This window comes from Anolis carolinensis, chromosome 2 (assembly GCF_035594765.1).
Source record: "Anolis carolinensis isolate JA03-04 chromosome 2, rAnoCar3.1.pri, whole genome shotgun sequence".
Classification (NCBI taxonomy): Eukaryota; Metazoa; Chordata; class Lepidosauria; order Squamata; family Dactyloidae; genus Anolis; species Anolis carolinensis.
Genome location: NC_085842.1, coordinates 109,006,390 through 109,019,449, shown reverse-complemented (window position 1 = coordinate 109,019,449; position 13,060 = coordinate 109,006,390). Strand labels below are relative to the sequence as shown.

At 40.8% G+C, this 13,060-nt stretch overlaps 1 protein-coding gene across 2 annotated transcripts in view; it reads right to left on the bottom strand.

Annotated features, from left to right (window-relative positions):
• rad50 (RAD50 double strand break repair protein) overlaps positions 1-8,168 on the bottom strand; it is a 44,753-nt gene extending 36,585 nt beyond the window's left edge. Inside the window, exons 1-6 of one of the 2 annotated variants that reach the window (XM_003217387.4) lie at positions 7,985-8,168; positions 5,196-5,375; positions 3,610-3,693; positions 2,269-2,420; positions 944-1,129; positions 600-804 (exon numbers count right to left, since the gene is read on the bottom strand). In XM_003217387.4, the coding sequence (XP_003217435.2) occupies positions 600-804; positions 944-1,129; positions 2,269-2,420; positions 3,610-3,693; positions 5,196-5,324 (756 nt within the window). In that variant the 5' untranslated portion in view covers positions 5,325-5,375; positions 7,985-8,168. The remainder of the gene's footprint in view (positions 1-599; positions 805-943; positions 1,130-2,268; positions 2,421-3,609; positions 3,694-5,195; positions 5,376-7,984) is intronic. The other variant, XM_062973891.1, reaches the window with a different exon arrangement.
• Positions 8,169-13,060: the final 4,892 nt, after the last annotated feature.

The following is a 13,060-nucleotide window of genomic DNA, read 5'->3' as shown; positions in this document are numbered from 1 at the left end:
AAATGCATACACACCAAACAGTTACAAAATATTTCTTTCTAACTATATTCTGGATGGTACTGAAATCTATGCACACATAAACTATCTCTTAATTCCTTATATGTGTTTAATCTGAACAAACTGTATGTCCTCCGTGCCTTAAATCCAACTGCTAATAGCAATTACAGTAGACCAATTGAATCAATTGCTGCATAGTAAGGCAAAACTTCAGTAAATCCAGCTGAGTCAAAGGATATTTGACACAGAACTGGATCTCTTCTACCCAGCTGACTCAGTCCTGCTTGGACACACAGGCCTACATCCAGTTAGTAATTCCAGTCTTTGCACATAAGAGGGCTGGCCTTTTTAGAACAAAAAATGCAATCAGACCTTCTGGAGTTAACTTCTGACCAATGACAAAGAGCAGCAGTAACTTCTAAATAATAAACATGTATAGAAAGATTTTTGTTTTGAATGCTACCAGCAAATAGTAGCTTAAAACAGCAGGATGTATATACAATGATGTAGAACTCTGTTTCAAGTGCTCTTACATAACCATTCAGTTCTGTAATTTCCAATAATATATACCCCATAGAATACAACCAGAGAAACTGAATTACCTTTAGAGGTTCAAGCTGGTTCTCAATAGACCTGACATTTTCCTTGGAGGCAGCCAACTGAGCTTCTCTGTTACTCAACTGGTTCTGAATTTCATGGGCTTTTTCTTTGTTCTGTTTCAAGTACCTCAGCTCTACCTGACACTCTTTAACCCGCTGGGCTTGCTTCAGACGTACCTGACGAAGTGTTTCCAAAGCCTTAATGTACCTTATCAGAAGTAAACCAAATTACATTTCAAAATAATTAGCTTTAATCTTCAAAGGGTTATTAATTTAATGGTTTTTAAATAATTTAGGATTCAAAAGAAAAATCAATTTGGTTTTAACCAAAACAAACATAAATTAACCTTGTTGCTGAGAAGATCTCATCAAATTTTTGTTTCAGAGCCTTTCCTTCACTTAGAGGCCAATTGGATTCTTCTTGGTGGCAGAAGATGACATTGTTAAGCACAGACTTGGAAACACCAAGGGCACTGATCATCTCTCGGTCGATTTCTGCACATTTGGAGCTCAGACTGACCTTTTCTCCATGTCTTTATGAACAGAGGGGAAAGCAGGCATCTGATGATCCAGTAAAACTCGAATAAACATACTACAAAAGACAAGAACTCAGGCTTTGTACGTCAAGTCTTCATTCATATGAAAATACATTCTGATGTGGAACACCTATGATACCATTTATAATTATTTTTGGATGTGACATTTCAAACTTTTTTTGTAAAACAGAGAGTGAACGTGTAATCATTCTTGTACAAATATGCCTCGGTTAACCAAGTTCCTGCTTTTCCTTGGGTTTAATTTTTTAACAGAAACTTTTCTATCAGAAGAAGAAATAACATGAAAGGAATAGGAATATATTCCTACATCATTAAAAAGGAGATCAGTTCAACATGTTTTTGCAAATGTTTAAATTCAAAACTAAAATGATGCATTTGTGAAACGAAACAACCAGCTCAGGGAAGCCTTGCATAAGCAAACAATAACATATTGAATCTTCTAAAGACTACTTGAAAGCATCTTCCAAAATGTATCCCTAAACAATTTTCTCAACATTTTTCATGATTTACATTTTGGTGGCCAGTGTTTTTTCAACTTGTCAGGGTAGCTGGTGAAGCAGGTTAATTTTGACGCTTTTCTTTCTGTTTTGGTAAGTAGCATATTCCTGAGGCCACTGTTTGCTTGCCTGTTTTACAGTAAGATCACCTAGAGCAGAATTAGATTATTTCCCAATCAAACTTTATTGCATCGTTTACTGCAAATACATTATTGAAACCCAACACTGAAAGTCCTTCCCCACCGCCTCCTTTGTCATTTCCCCAATGCCAATGTGGCTTAGACATGGTCTCTCATAAAAAGATTTTTCCCCAATGCCATTGGGGAAATGATAAATGTTCTTTTTTTGCAGTGAACATATTGCAAAATCTTTCCTCACCCCCTCCTTTGTCATTTCCCCAATGCCAATGTGGCTAAGACATAGTCTCTCATAAAAAGATTTCGTCAGGGGCTTTCTTAACTGGGGTATGCCTATATCTATGAGAAATAATTCAAATGCTTAAAAGTTTATTTCAATATTATTGCACCTAATTAATAGTGTAAGGAGACTAGAAAACATGCGTTGGCAAATCCACATAAACAGATGCAAGTGAAACTGTTTGTATCTGCCCACACTCACTTTGTTCTGGTGATGACTCCTTCAAGAGTTTTAAATTCTGTTTTCTTTCCTTTCTGAGTGCATACCATGGATCGTTGGACAGCTAGAAGCTCCCCATTAACATCACGAAACTGAAGCCGAATCTGAGCTCTGACATCTGTTTCATGGGCAACCTTCAGCAACAAAAGAATTGTTTCAGTAAAATAATCTCAATGAATTCTAACACAGTTGCCATCACCACCTGTTCTCTAGACAATGGGTCTAAACCATAAATAAAAGTTTCATTTAAGGGAACAGCTTGAAAACGAGCATTTACATAATCAGAAAGGAAAACAATTATGAAGTCTAATCTGGAAGTGGGAAGACCAACAAAGCACATGTGTCTAAAAATGTTAAATTAGCATGGTTCACATAATTTGATAATTCTGTATTGTGAAAGGAGTATATATAAGGGAAGGTACAAGGTTGTGTTTTTTAAATAAATTGGGGGGAAAGAATGTAAGAAAAGGGCCTGGAGGCATGAACTGAAAACTGCATGAAGGAAGACTAAGGCCCCTTCCACACAGCTGCATAGAATCCACATTGAACTGGATTATATGGCAGTGTGGACTCAGATGATCCAGTTGAAAGCAGATACTGTGGATTATCTGTCTTGATATTCTGGGTTATATGGCTGTATGGAATGGCCCTAAGAGAGATTTATACTGCTCTATTTTTCTGTTTTTATTTTTAAGTGCAGTATTTTAGGAATACGCACATTGCCAGATATTTCACCTCCACAAAGATAACATTTTAATAGACAGATGGACTAAAGAGTCTGATACACATTTAAATCAATGCATAGGTCACCATGGATGAGTTGGGAGTCAAACCCTGATCTCCCAGAATCACAATTGAACATTCCTATCTCACACAAGCAAAATGATTTTGAGAGATCTTCCTGAAATGTTAGTTCTAACTGGCCTGGTTCAGTGAAATATACTTGAATATACTAAACAAATTAACAAGAACAGTACTTCACATAACTTACTGCAATATGTTCACTGCAAAAAAAGCACATTGCAAAACAAAACAGGAGTTCATAAATCTTCAGATAAATTATTACTCTTGCAAACACACATTTTCTATCTATAAGCCATTTATTGTCTTATTCAGAACATGCATTTTATCACATTTTTGTACAGCTGATTTTTGAATATGCTCTCCTGGGATGAATGGCTTCCAAAACTATCCTTGCACATGTTAAGTGTGTCACCAATCACTTACCTATTCAATTATTAATGTCTACAAAATTTGTGATTTGTAATAGTGTACTTGTGAGTAGTTACTGGATGCTGTCACACTAGGAACCCCAATACTTACTTTTGGGTCATGGACAAATGAATTTCCTTTGGTGCCAGGAGGGAAGTCCCCAGTGCAAACATACTTGAGGCATTCTATGATTGTCTGGTGAGAATGGAAACAAGTGTCAATAATAATACACAAGTAGCTCATCTCTGTTATTTCCAGAAAATGATTAGAAAATATATCATAGACCCATCTTATATTATCTCCATCTCTCTTGCATGTTTAACAATCTAGGAGAGTGGGTTAGCCATGTGAGCAATAGTTAATGTTAATGAGTATGTCAAAGGAAACAACCTCATGGGAATCTCAAAGATTAGTCTCTACTACAGTAGAGTCTCACTTATCCAACATAAACGGGCCGGCAGAACATTGGATAAGCGAAAATGTTGGACGATAAGGAGGAATTAAGAAAAAGCCTATTAAACAACAAATTATGTTATGATTTTACAAATTAAGCACCAAAACATCATGCTTTACAACAAATGGATAGAAAAAGCAGTTCAGTACACGATAACGTTATGTAATATTTACTGTATTTATGAATTTAGCACCAAAATTTCGCAATTTATTGAAAAATTGACTGTAAAAACATTGACTACTAAAAGGCAAACCGTGTTGGATAATACAGAACCTTGGTTAAGCGAAGCTTGGATAAACAAGACTCTACTGTACCTAGAATTCAAAGCACATCATATGCAAAGCCAAGCTCCACAATTGTGCAAATTTTCTACTTCAGATATTATGGGTCTGATACAAGCCAAATATTCATGGAAGCTGTTAAGCTTACAAAGGAGACAAAGTAATTTTTGGATTATGTTCCTTGAAGATAGGTTAAAGGTAAAGGTTTTCCCCTCCCATTAAGTCTAGTCGTGGCTGACTATGGGGATTGGTGCTGATCTCCATTTCTAAGCTGAAGAGCCAGCATTGTCCGTAGACACCCCCAAGGTCATGTAGCCGGCATGACTGCATGGAGTGACGTTACCTTCCTGCTGGAGCGGTACCTACTGATCTATTCACATTTGGATGTTTTCGAACTGCTAGGTTGGCAGAAGGTGGGGCTAACAATGGAAACTCACCCTGCTCCCCGGATTCGAACTTCTCAAGTTCAGTAAGTTCAGCAGCACAGCAGTTTAACCCGCAGCACCACCGCAGGCACATACATTTCTAGGAAGCAATTTCTCCAGTACGCATTCAAAGAGCCATATAACCTAGTCATTTATATGCAGAACAGAATCAATTTTGCTGAGGATTATTATTTATTTTATTTATTTACCATATTTATATCCTGCCTTTCTATACCCTGAGGGGGACTCAAGATGGCTTACAAACGGCATTTGTACAGTGCCTTGGGCATAAAACACAGACATGAAATAGAATTATAGAAATTAAAACAGACATAAAACATAATTAAAATAGATTAGAAAAATTTCTGTACTCCTGCAGAAATGTTCAAAGAATCCCCACACTGGGATACAATTTGAAAACTGAAATTTTATGCCCACGTTTTGAAAATTGTAATTTGTTATTTATCATATGGTCATGCAATCTAATGTAGAAAAATGCATTTCACTAAAATAAAATTAAACACAATTGGGTCTCACCGTTTTTCCAGCACCATTTGGACCCACCAAGATGGTTAAAGGATTAAAGAAACTGATCACTTGCTTGTCTTTGTCCTCAATACCAAAGCTCCGCACCCCAAGGATGCTCATTTTATCTATCCGAGACATTTTTCAGGAATATTCCTCTTCCAAGATACACAAAGTTGTATTTTAAATATCCTGGAAAAGAATTGTTCAACAGAAAAACATACTTTATCAATTTCTCCTACTTTCTTTCTAGACAAAATAAATCTAATTTGATAAGCAGATCAAATCACTAGTCAGAGAAGTACATTGCTAATATAATGGCAAGTTCTTTCATCATACACACACAATTGTTCAGTTCATTATACACACAAACACAATTATTCCGGCTCAACTTGATGGTTAACTTCCACTGGAAAATGACTATAGAATTGTATTGAAAAACACAGAGATTCCTAGAAAGATGTTATCTCTAGAATGCTGTAGGCCCTCCAGCATGATTGGAGGAAGTTGAGCACAGAGTCAGACTGGAGGACACAGGGATTCCTAGGGCCCATCCAGACAGGCCCTTTATCCCAGGATCTGATCCCAGGTTTTCTGCTTTAAACTGGATTATATGAGTGTGCACTGCCAGATAATCTGAGATAAACAGAAAACCTGGGATCAGATCTTGGAATATAGGGCTTGTCAGGAAGGGCCTGTAATGAGAACATTGTCATCAAATCCGTGAATAATCAAATCCACAAAAGTCAAAATGGCAGGTGTGGATGGATTACTATTAATGTCCAGACCCTGGCGCTCTGAAGACATTTGTGATATGATTAAGTTGCACCTTCTCTCAAATAATATGGCGAATGGCTAGGGGAACCAGAGAAGTAGCCCATCATCTGGACAACCATAAATACAAATAAAGCCAGGACGGGCTTTAGCACAGCAGGTTAAACCACCAGCTGCTGTAAATCTTGTCAATCCAAAGGTTGACAATTCAAAGCCTGGGTCAGGGTGAGCTCCTGGCCTTTAGCCCAGCTTCTGCCAACCTAGTGGTTCAAAAGCAAAATGCTAGTACATAAATAGGTACTGCTTAAAAGCGGGGAGGTATTTTGAAGCACCCATAAGAAAATGCCAGAAAATGCCAGATTCGACCAAGGAAGAAGTTTATGAACAAAAAATTTCAACAGGGAAGTGGAGCAACAGCACACACACCCCCGCCCCACCCCCCGTTGCCAGAACCGAGCGCAAGCCTCCGAGATGCGAAGATGGGAACAGCCTATATATACCTCTTTCTATGTACAATTGTCTGTTGGTTCCATTACAACATTGAAGGCCCTTCCACACAGTCCTATATCCTAGAATATCAAGGCTGAAAATCCCACAATATCAGCGTTGAACTGGGTTATCTGAGTCCACACTGCCATATATTTCAGTTCAAAGCATAAAATGTGGGATTTTCTGCCTTGATATTCTGGGATATAGGGCTGTGTGGAAGGACCCTAAATGTTACAGCTTGGTCCAAAACATGACAACAGCTCTTTCAAACCACATAAACAAAGCATTTACGGTAAGTTAACCACCCCACCCTTATGCACTGATAAGGAGTTGGCCTCCCACCTCCCACCCAGTGATTTCAGTAACCACAGCTCAGCCGGGGAACCCTGCCAGGAAGCAGAAGGACTGTCTATCAGAGCCTCATCACATCTAATGGTTAAGCTCAACCTAGCAGAGTGGTTCTGGGGGAGGAAGGAGTAGGTGAAGGTATGGGGCTGCCTCATCCCTTTCGTAGAATCATAGAATTGGAAGAGACCTCAAGGGGCCATCCAGTCCAATCCCCTGCCAAGAAGCAGAAAAATCTCATTCCAAGCACACCTGACAGATGGCCATCCAGTCTCTGTTTAAAAGCCTCCAAAGAAGGAGCCTCCACCACACTCCGGGATAGAGAGTTCCACTGCTGAACAGCTCTCACAGTTAGGAAATTCTTCCTGATGTTCAGGTGGAATCTCCTTTCTCCAAAGTAGCAGAAAACAAGCTTGCTCCCTCCTCCCTATGACTTCCCCTCAAATATTTATACACAGTCCCCTTAATGTCTCCTCTCAGACTTCTTTTCTGCAGGCTAAACATGCCCAGCTCTTTAAGCCGCTCCTCATAGGGCTGCCTCATCCCTTTCCTCTGAGGGTCCGCAGTCAAACACAGGGTGTTATGGGGGTGGAGGAGGAAGGGCGAGTGCATTTCCTGGGGTTTGGGTTGACATGGTTCTGTACCATTGATGGTTGTACAAAAAGGAATCCCACCAGGTGAGACTAGGTAACAGGAAACTCCTGGTGAAATACTCTTTTCTAGTTGTATATATACCTTCACCTTACCTGATGACCTGCCAAAAATGTTGGGAATTCCTGCTACACAGGGCGGCCAGAGTAAAAACCAGAGAGGGATCATGCTTTTAGTGCAGGCATGGGCAAACTTGGGCCTTCCAGATGTTTTGGACTTCAACTCCCACCATTCCTCACAGCCTCAGGCCCCTTCCTTTTCCCCCTCAGCCGCTTAAGCGGCTGAGGGGGAAAAGGAAAGGGCCTGAGGCTGTGAGGAATGGTGGGAGTTGAAGTCCAAAACATCTTGGAACGGTGAGAGTTGGAAGTCCAAAACATCTGGAAGGCCCAAGTTTGCCCATGCCTGGCCTAGACACACCCAGGGATTCTAAGCGCTAAAGCCCAAAGCCAGGGTTCTGGGAGCTGACGTCCAAAATACTTGGGAGAGCCAACGTTTTGGAAGCAGTGCTTTTGGTTATCAGAGCCCACTTTGGAGAGAGTTACCTGGCTGCGGGTGGGAGGGCTGAGGAGAGCAGGCGGAGGCAGAAGAGGAAGAGGCGCGCGTGCGTGAACGAGGGGAAGCCTCGAGCCGTGACGCAAAACAGGAAGGGACCACACACGAACACCCGCGCGCCACTCTCTCCTCACAAATCGAACCGGCGCCGGCTTCGTTGGATCCGCAGAACGCGCCACGCCGACGTCATCACCGCCCGCGCGCTATCCACTGCCGCACCATAGAGATAGGAACAACTAGACTAGATTCTTGTCTGCTCGCAACTATCATGACATCCTGGTCCCCCTCCCCCCCCCCCCCCATTTTTTAATTGCTCAGGAGTCACAATTATAACGACGTGATTGATCTATTAGGCACAAACTATGCTGCGACACCTGATGCTTTATTTCAGCGAAGCCCCAGCTCTAGTCCTCCAGACGTCTGAGATTTCAACTCCCAGAAGCCTCAGCTGCCTTTGTTGGTGGTCAGGAATTCTGGGAGTGGAAGTCCAAAACATTTGGAAGATCCTAGTTTGTTCTCTCATTTTCTTATATCTGAAAGGGATCTCACACTGCAGAACTGTAACGAGATTTCTCAGCGAGGCCCCTTCACCACAGCTGTATAGAATCCACATTCTATATGGCAGTGTGGACTCAATGCCCTTCCACACAGCCCTATATCCCAGAATATCAAGGCCGAAAATCCCACAATATCTGCTTTGAACTGGGTTATCTCAGTCTACACTCAGCTAATGTGGGATTTTCTGCCTTGATATTCTGGGATATAGGGCTGTGTGGAAGCGCCTTCTGGACCCTTCCACACAGCCTAATAATAATAATAATAATAATAATAATAATAATAATAATAATAATAATAATAATAATAATCAAATATCAAAACACAGCAATAAAACAGTTATCCAATAAAAACATCAATTACAGTAAAAACAATCGTTAAAATCAACACATAACTCAGAATATCAAGGCAGGAAATCCCACATTAGCTGCTTTGAACTGGAATCCAGTTACTGGATTATCTGAGTCCACACTGCCATATATTCCGGTTCAAATCAGATATTGTGGGATTTCCTGCCTTGATATTCTGGGTTATATGGTTGTGTGGAAGGGCCCTGAAACCACAAATTACGGATCCCAGGATCCATAGGATTGAGCTATGGCAATTAAAGTGGTGTCAAACTGCATGAATTCTGAAGTGTGGACAGTTTCTGCATTCTTCAGGGAATAAGGCACAGTAGGGCTACATATAGCAGCGCAGGTTCTCAGGCCCCATCTAAACTGCCATATAGTCCGGTTTGTGAATGCAGATTATCTGCTTTTGATGTGGAACTGAAAAATATGGATTTTTAGACATATATTGTATGCACATTAGAAGCAGTGAAATGTAGAAAAATCATGCTCTCTCTGTACCAGGCACAGGAAGTGCAAAGGCTCTGTGTTAGATTTTAGGGATGCACAAGCTGACAGGACAGGGGGGAGAAGGGGGGCCTTTATCTATACATTCCAGTGTGAAGTGTTGGTTCCTAGCACAGCTAAATGGAAGGAGAGCAGACAGGTCAAAGTAGGCCTCATGATTGATCTCTTTTGGTGTCTGTGACTTGCTACAAGCTTTAAGAGTGCTTAAGATAGGAAAATGCTGATTGTGCATATTTATGCCCATGTATGTAAGCATGTGAAGTGACGTACTAATGACGAGATGTATATAGAAGCATGTTCTTTGTCTGAAAATGTATAAAAGGCAAGTCAACGCCTTGATAGGGTGCTCTGGTTTGCTTTTTGGAACACATTCCACTTCCAGAGACTTCAGCTGAATATAATAAACCGGACTTTTGGGCCTCTCAGAAGGATCTCTCTTGCGTTATCTCTCCCTTCATTCTACAACACTTTGAACTGGATTGTATAAGTCTAGACTTCCATATACACTGTTCTCTTGCTACTTCGCGTTTCGCTTTTTGTGGACTTGCTGTTTTGCAGTTTTTTAATAAACACTAAAATAATAGTAGAAATCATAAAATAATATTATAAATCCCTCTTTCTACTTCCTTCCTAAGGAGAAGCCTAAGAAAGGAAGCAAGGAAGGAGAAGCCGAAGGGAAATAAAGGGAGGCTGAAGCAGCTTTGTTTTCGTCTCACAAGGCAGCGGCAGACAGTGAAATTGTAAACAACACAAATATAGCGTCCCTACTTCGCGGATTTTCAGTTTTCATGGGTGATCCTGGAATGTAACTCCCACAATAAGTGAGGGGACACTGTAATCCAGTTCAAAGCAGATCATCTGGATTTTATATGGCAGTGTAGATGAAGGCTCAGGGCCCTTCTACACTGCCCTTTATCCCAGGATCTGATCCCAGATTATCTGCTTTAAACTGAGACCCCTTCCACACACCTGAATAAAATCTCACATTATCTGCTTTGAACTGGAATATATATATGGCAGTGTGGACTCAGATAACTCAGTTCAAAGCAGATATTGTGGGATTTTCTGCCTTGATATTCTGAGTTATATGGCTGTGTGGAAGGGTCCTGGACTATATAAATCCCCACTGCCAGATAACCTGAGATAAACAGATAAGCTGTGATCAGATCCTGGAAAAAAGGGGCAGTGTGGAAGGGCCCTCAGACCAAAAACTGTAGGCGACTCCTGAACCCTTCATGATCATATACTAAAGCCACTGGATTCTGTCTAATCTGGGAAGCTAAGTGGGAACAGCTCAGTTTAGTACTGGGATAAGATGACATTAGGAATCCCTGGTAGCGCAGCGGGTTAACCCACTGAGGTGCTGAACTTGCTGACTGAAAGGTTGGCAGTTCAAATTCGGGGAGCAGGGTGAGCTCCTGCTGTTAGCCTCAGCTTCTGCCAACCAAGCAGTTCAAAAACATGCAAATGTGAGTAGATCAATAAGTACCGTTCTGGCAGGAAGGTAACAGCGCTCCATGCAGTCATGCTGGCCACATTACCTTGGAGATGTCTACTGACAATGCCGGCTCTTCAGCTTATTTATTTATTTATTTATTTACAGTATTTATATTCCAGCCTTCTCACCCCGAAGGGGTCTCAGGGCAGACCACAATGCACATATACATGGCAAACATTCAATGCCATTAGACACACGACACATATAGACAGAGACAGAGGCAATTTAACATTCCAACTTCGATTCCGGGCACAGGGGGAGCTACCGCTTCATTGTCCACTTGTGACACTGAGTCCTTGGTGGAATACTTCCTCATACTTCCGCATGCTGCTAAAGATTTTTATGGCATTGTGAATTAGTTAAATTAGCCTCTCCGCATAAGTGGTACCTAAATTCCTACTTGACAGATGCAACTGTCTTTCGGCTGCATGGGTCAACAGTAAGCTGGACTATTAATGGTCAGGAGCTTACCCTGATCTGGGCTGACTTTGAACTCATGACCTCTCGGTCAGTAGTGATTTATTGCAGCTGGCTACTAACCAGCTGCGCCACAGCCCAATACTTAGAAATGGAGATGAGCACCAACCCCTAGAGCTGGACACGACTAGACAATGTCAGGGGGAAACATTTACCTTTACCTTTAAGATGACATCAGTGACATCCCATGTATTTCTGATGGCAGAAAAAAAGGACAGAAGACACTCTTCTGCAAACCGTCTCCATCTCCTCATAACCCTGGAACAAGAAAGCCTTCTTGTTCCACCTTGCAACATTTCTCTCCCTGTTTCTGTGTAGCAGCACCCTAATTGTATCTGTACTTTTCCAGTATGCTTGAACTTTTCCAGGATAATTGCCTTTGAGATAGCTAGGAAAAATGATTGCTCTGCCAAGATTTTACCATTTCAGGGGATCCCTAAGATTTCTTTGATTGTTTTGAAATTTTGTGGCACTCTTTGTTTGGTGTTGTTTTATGATGCTTGTAATTATATTGCAAATTGTAATAAATTCTTCTGAGGCCTCTTCTACACTGCCATATAAAGCAGATTATCAAAGCAGATGATGTGGATTTTCTACTTTGATAATCTGAATTATATGGCAGTGTAGAAGGGAACTGAGCCAAGGGGATCTAACTCATTTTCATCAAGGGCCACATCCGCCTTAGGTTGCCTTCAAAGGACGGTTGAATCCACGTACAGATAATCTGTGGATACAGCAGACCAACTATATATATTTTTTTTTACATAGCGGTCAGTGCTCTTTAGTTTTTCCTCAATTTGGCTCCCCAGGTGCTACTGAACCACAATTCCCATCACTTTTTATTATCCACCAATCAGACTAGGGATTGTGAGAATTGTAACCCAACAGCATTTGTGGCTCTGAGGATGGGGAAAGGTTAAAAGACACGTTAAAGCCAACCATCATATCCACAAGTCTTGTATCTAAATTTGCTATCTTAGCTAAACAAAACAAACTGCAGCCTTCCAGATGTCACTGTATCACAACTCCCATCAGCTCTAGTTATGATGTCTAACAATGAGGAATACAGGAAATGTAGTCCAGCATCCAGAGGAGCACAAAAAATGACATGGTGCATCTTCAGTTTGACATGTGTGCTCTGAGTGCTGGAATAGTTCAGAATTATATTAATTAAAATTAAATAAATTAATGAAATTTGATTGAACTTATTGCAGATCTGCCAGAACTGGCTCAAACCAATCTGTTGTTTCAGGGAAAGGCTACCATTCATTGTCTCATCGCTGTTCAATATACATTGCCTGGGCTAGTTTTTAGGCCCCTTCCACACATTGAACTGGATTACATGGCATTGTTGACTCAGAAAATCCAGTTCAAAGCAGATATTGTGGATTATCTGCCTTGATATTCTGGGCTATATGGCTGTGTATATGGCCCTAGGTCAGTGGTTGTCAACTTTCCTCATGCTGTGACCCCTTAATACAGTTCCTCATGTTGTGGTGACCCTCAACCATAAAATTATTTTTGTTGCTACTTCATAACTGTAAATTTGCTGCTGTTACGAATCATAATGTAAATATCTGATATGCAGGATGTATTTTCATTCACTGGACCAAATTTGGCACAGATACCCAATACCCCCACATTTGAATACTGTGGGGTTGAAGGGATAGAGTTTGTCA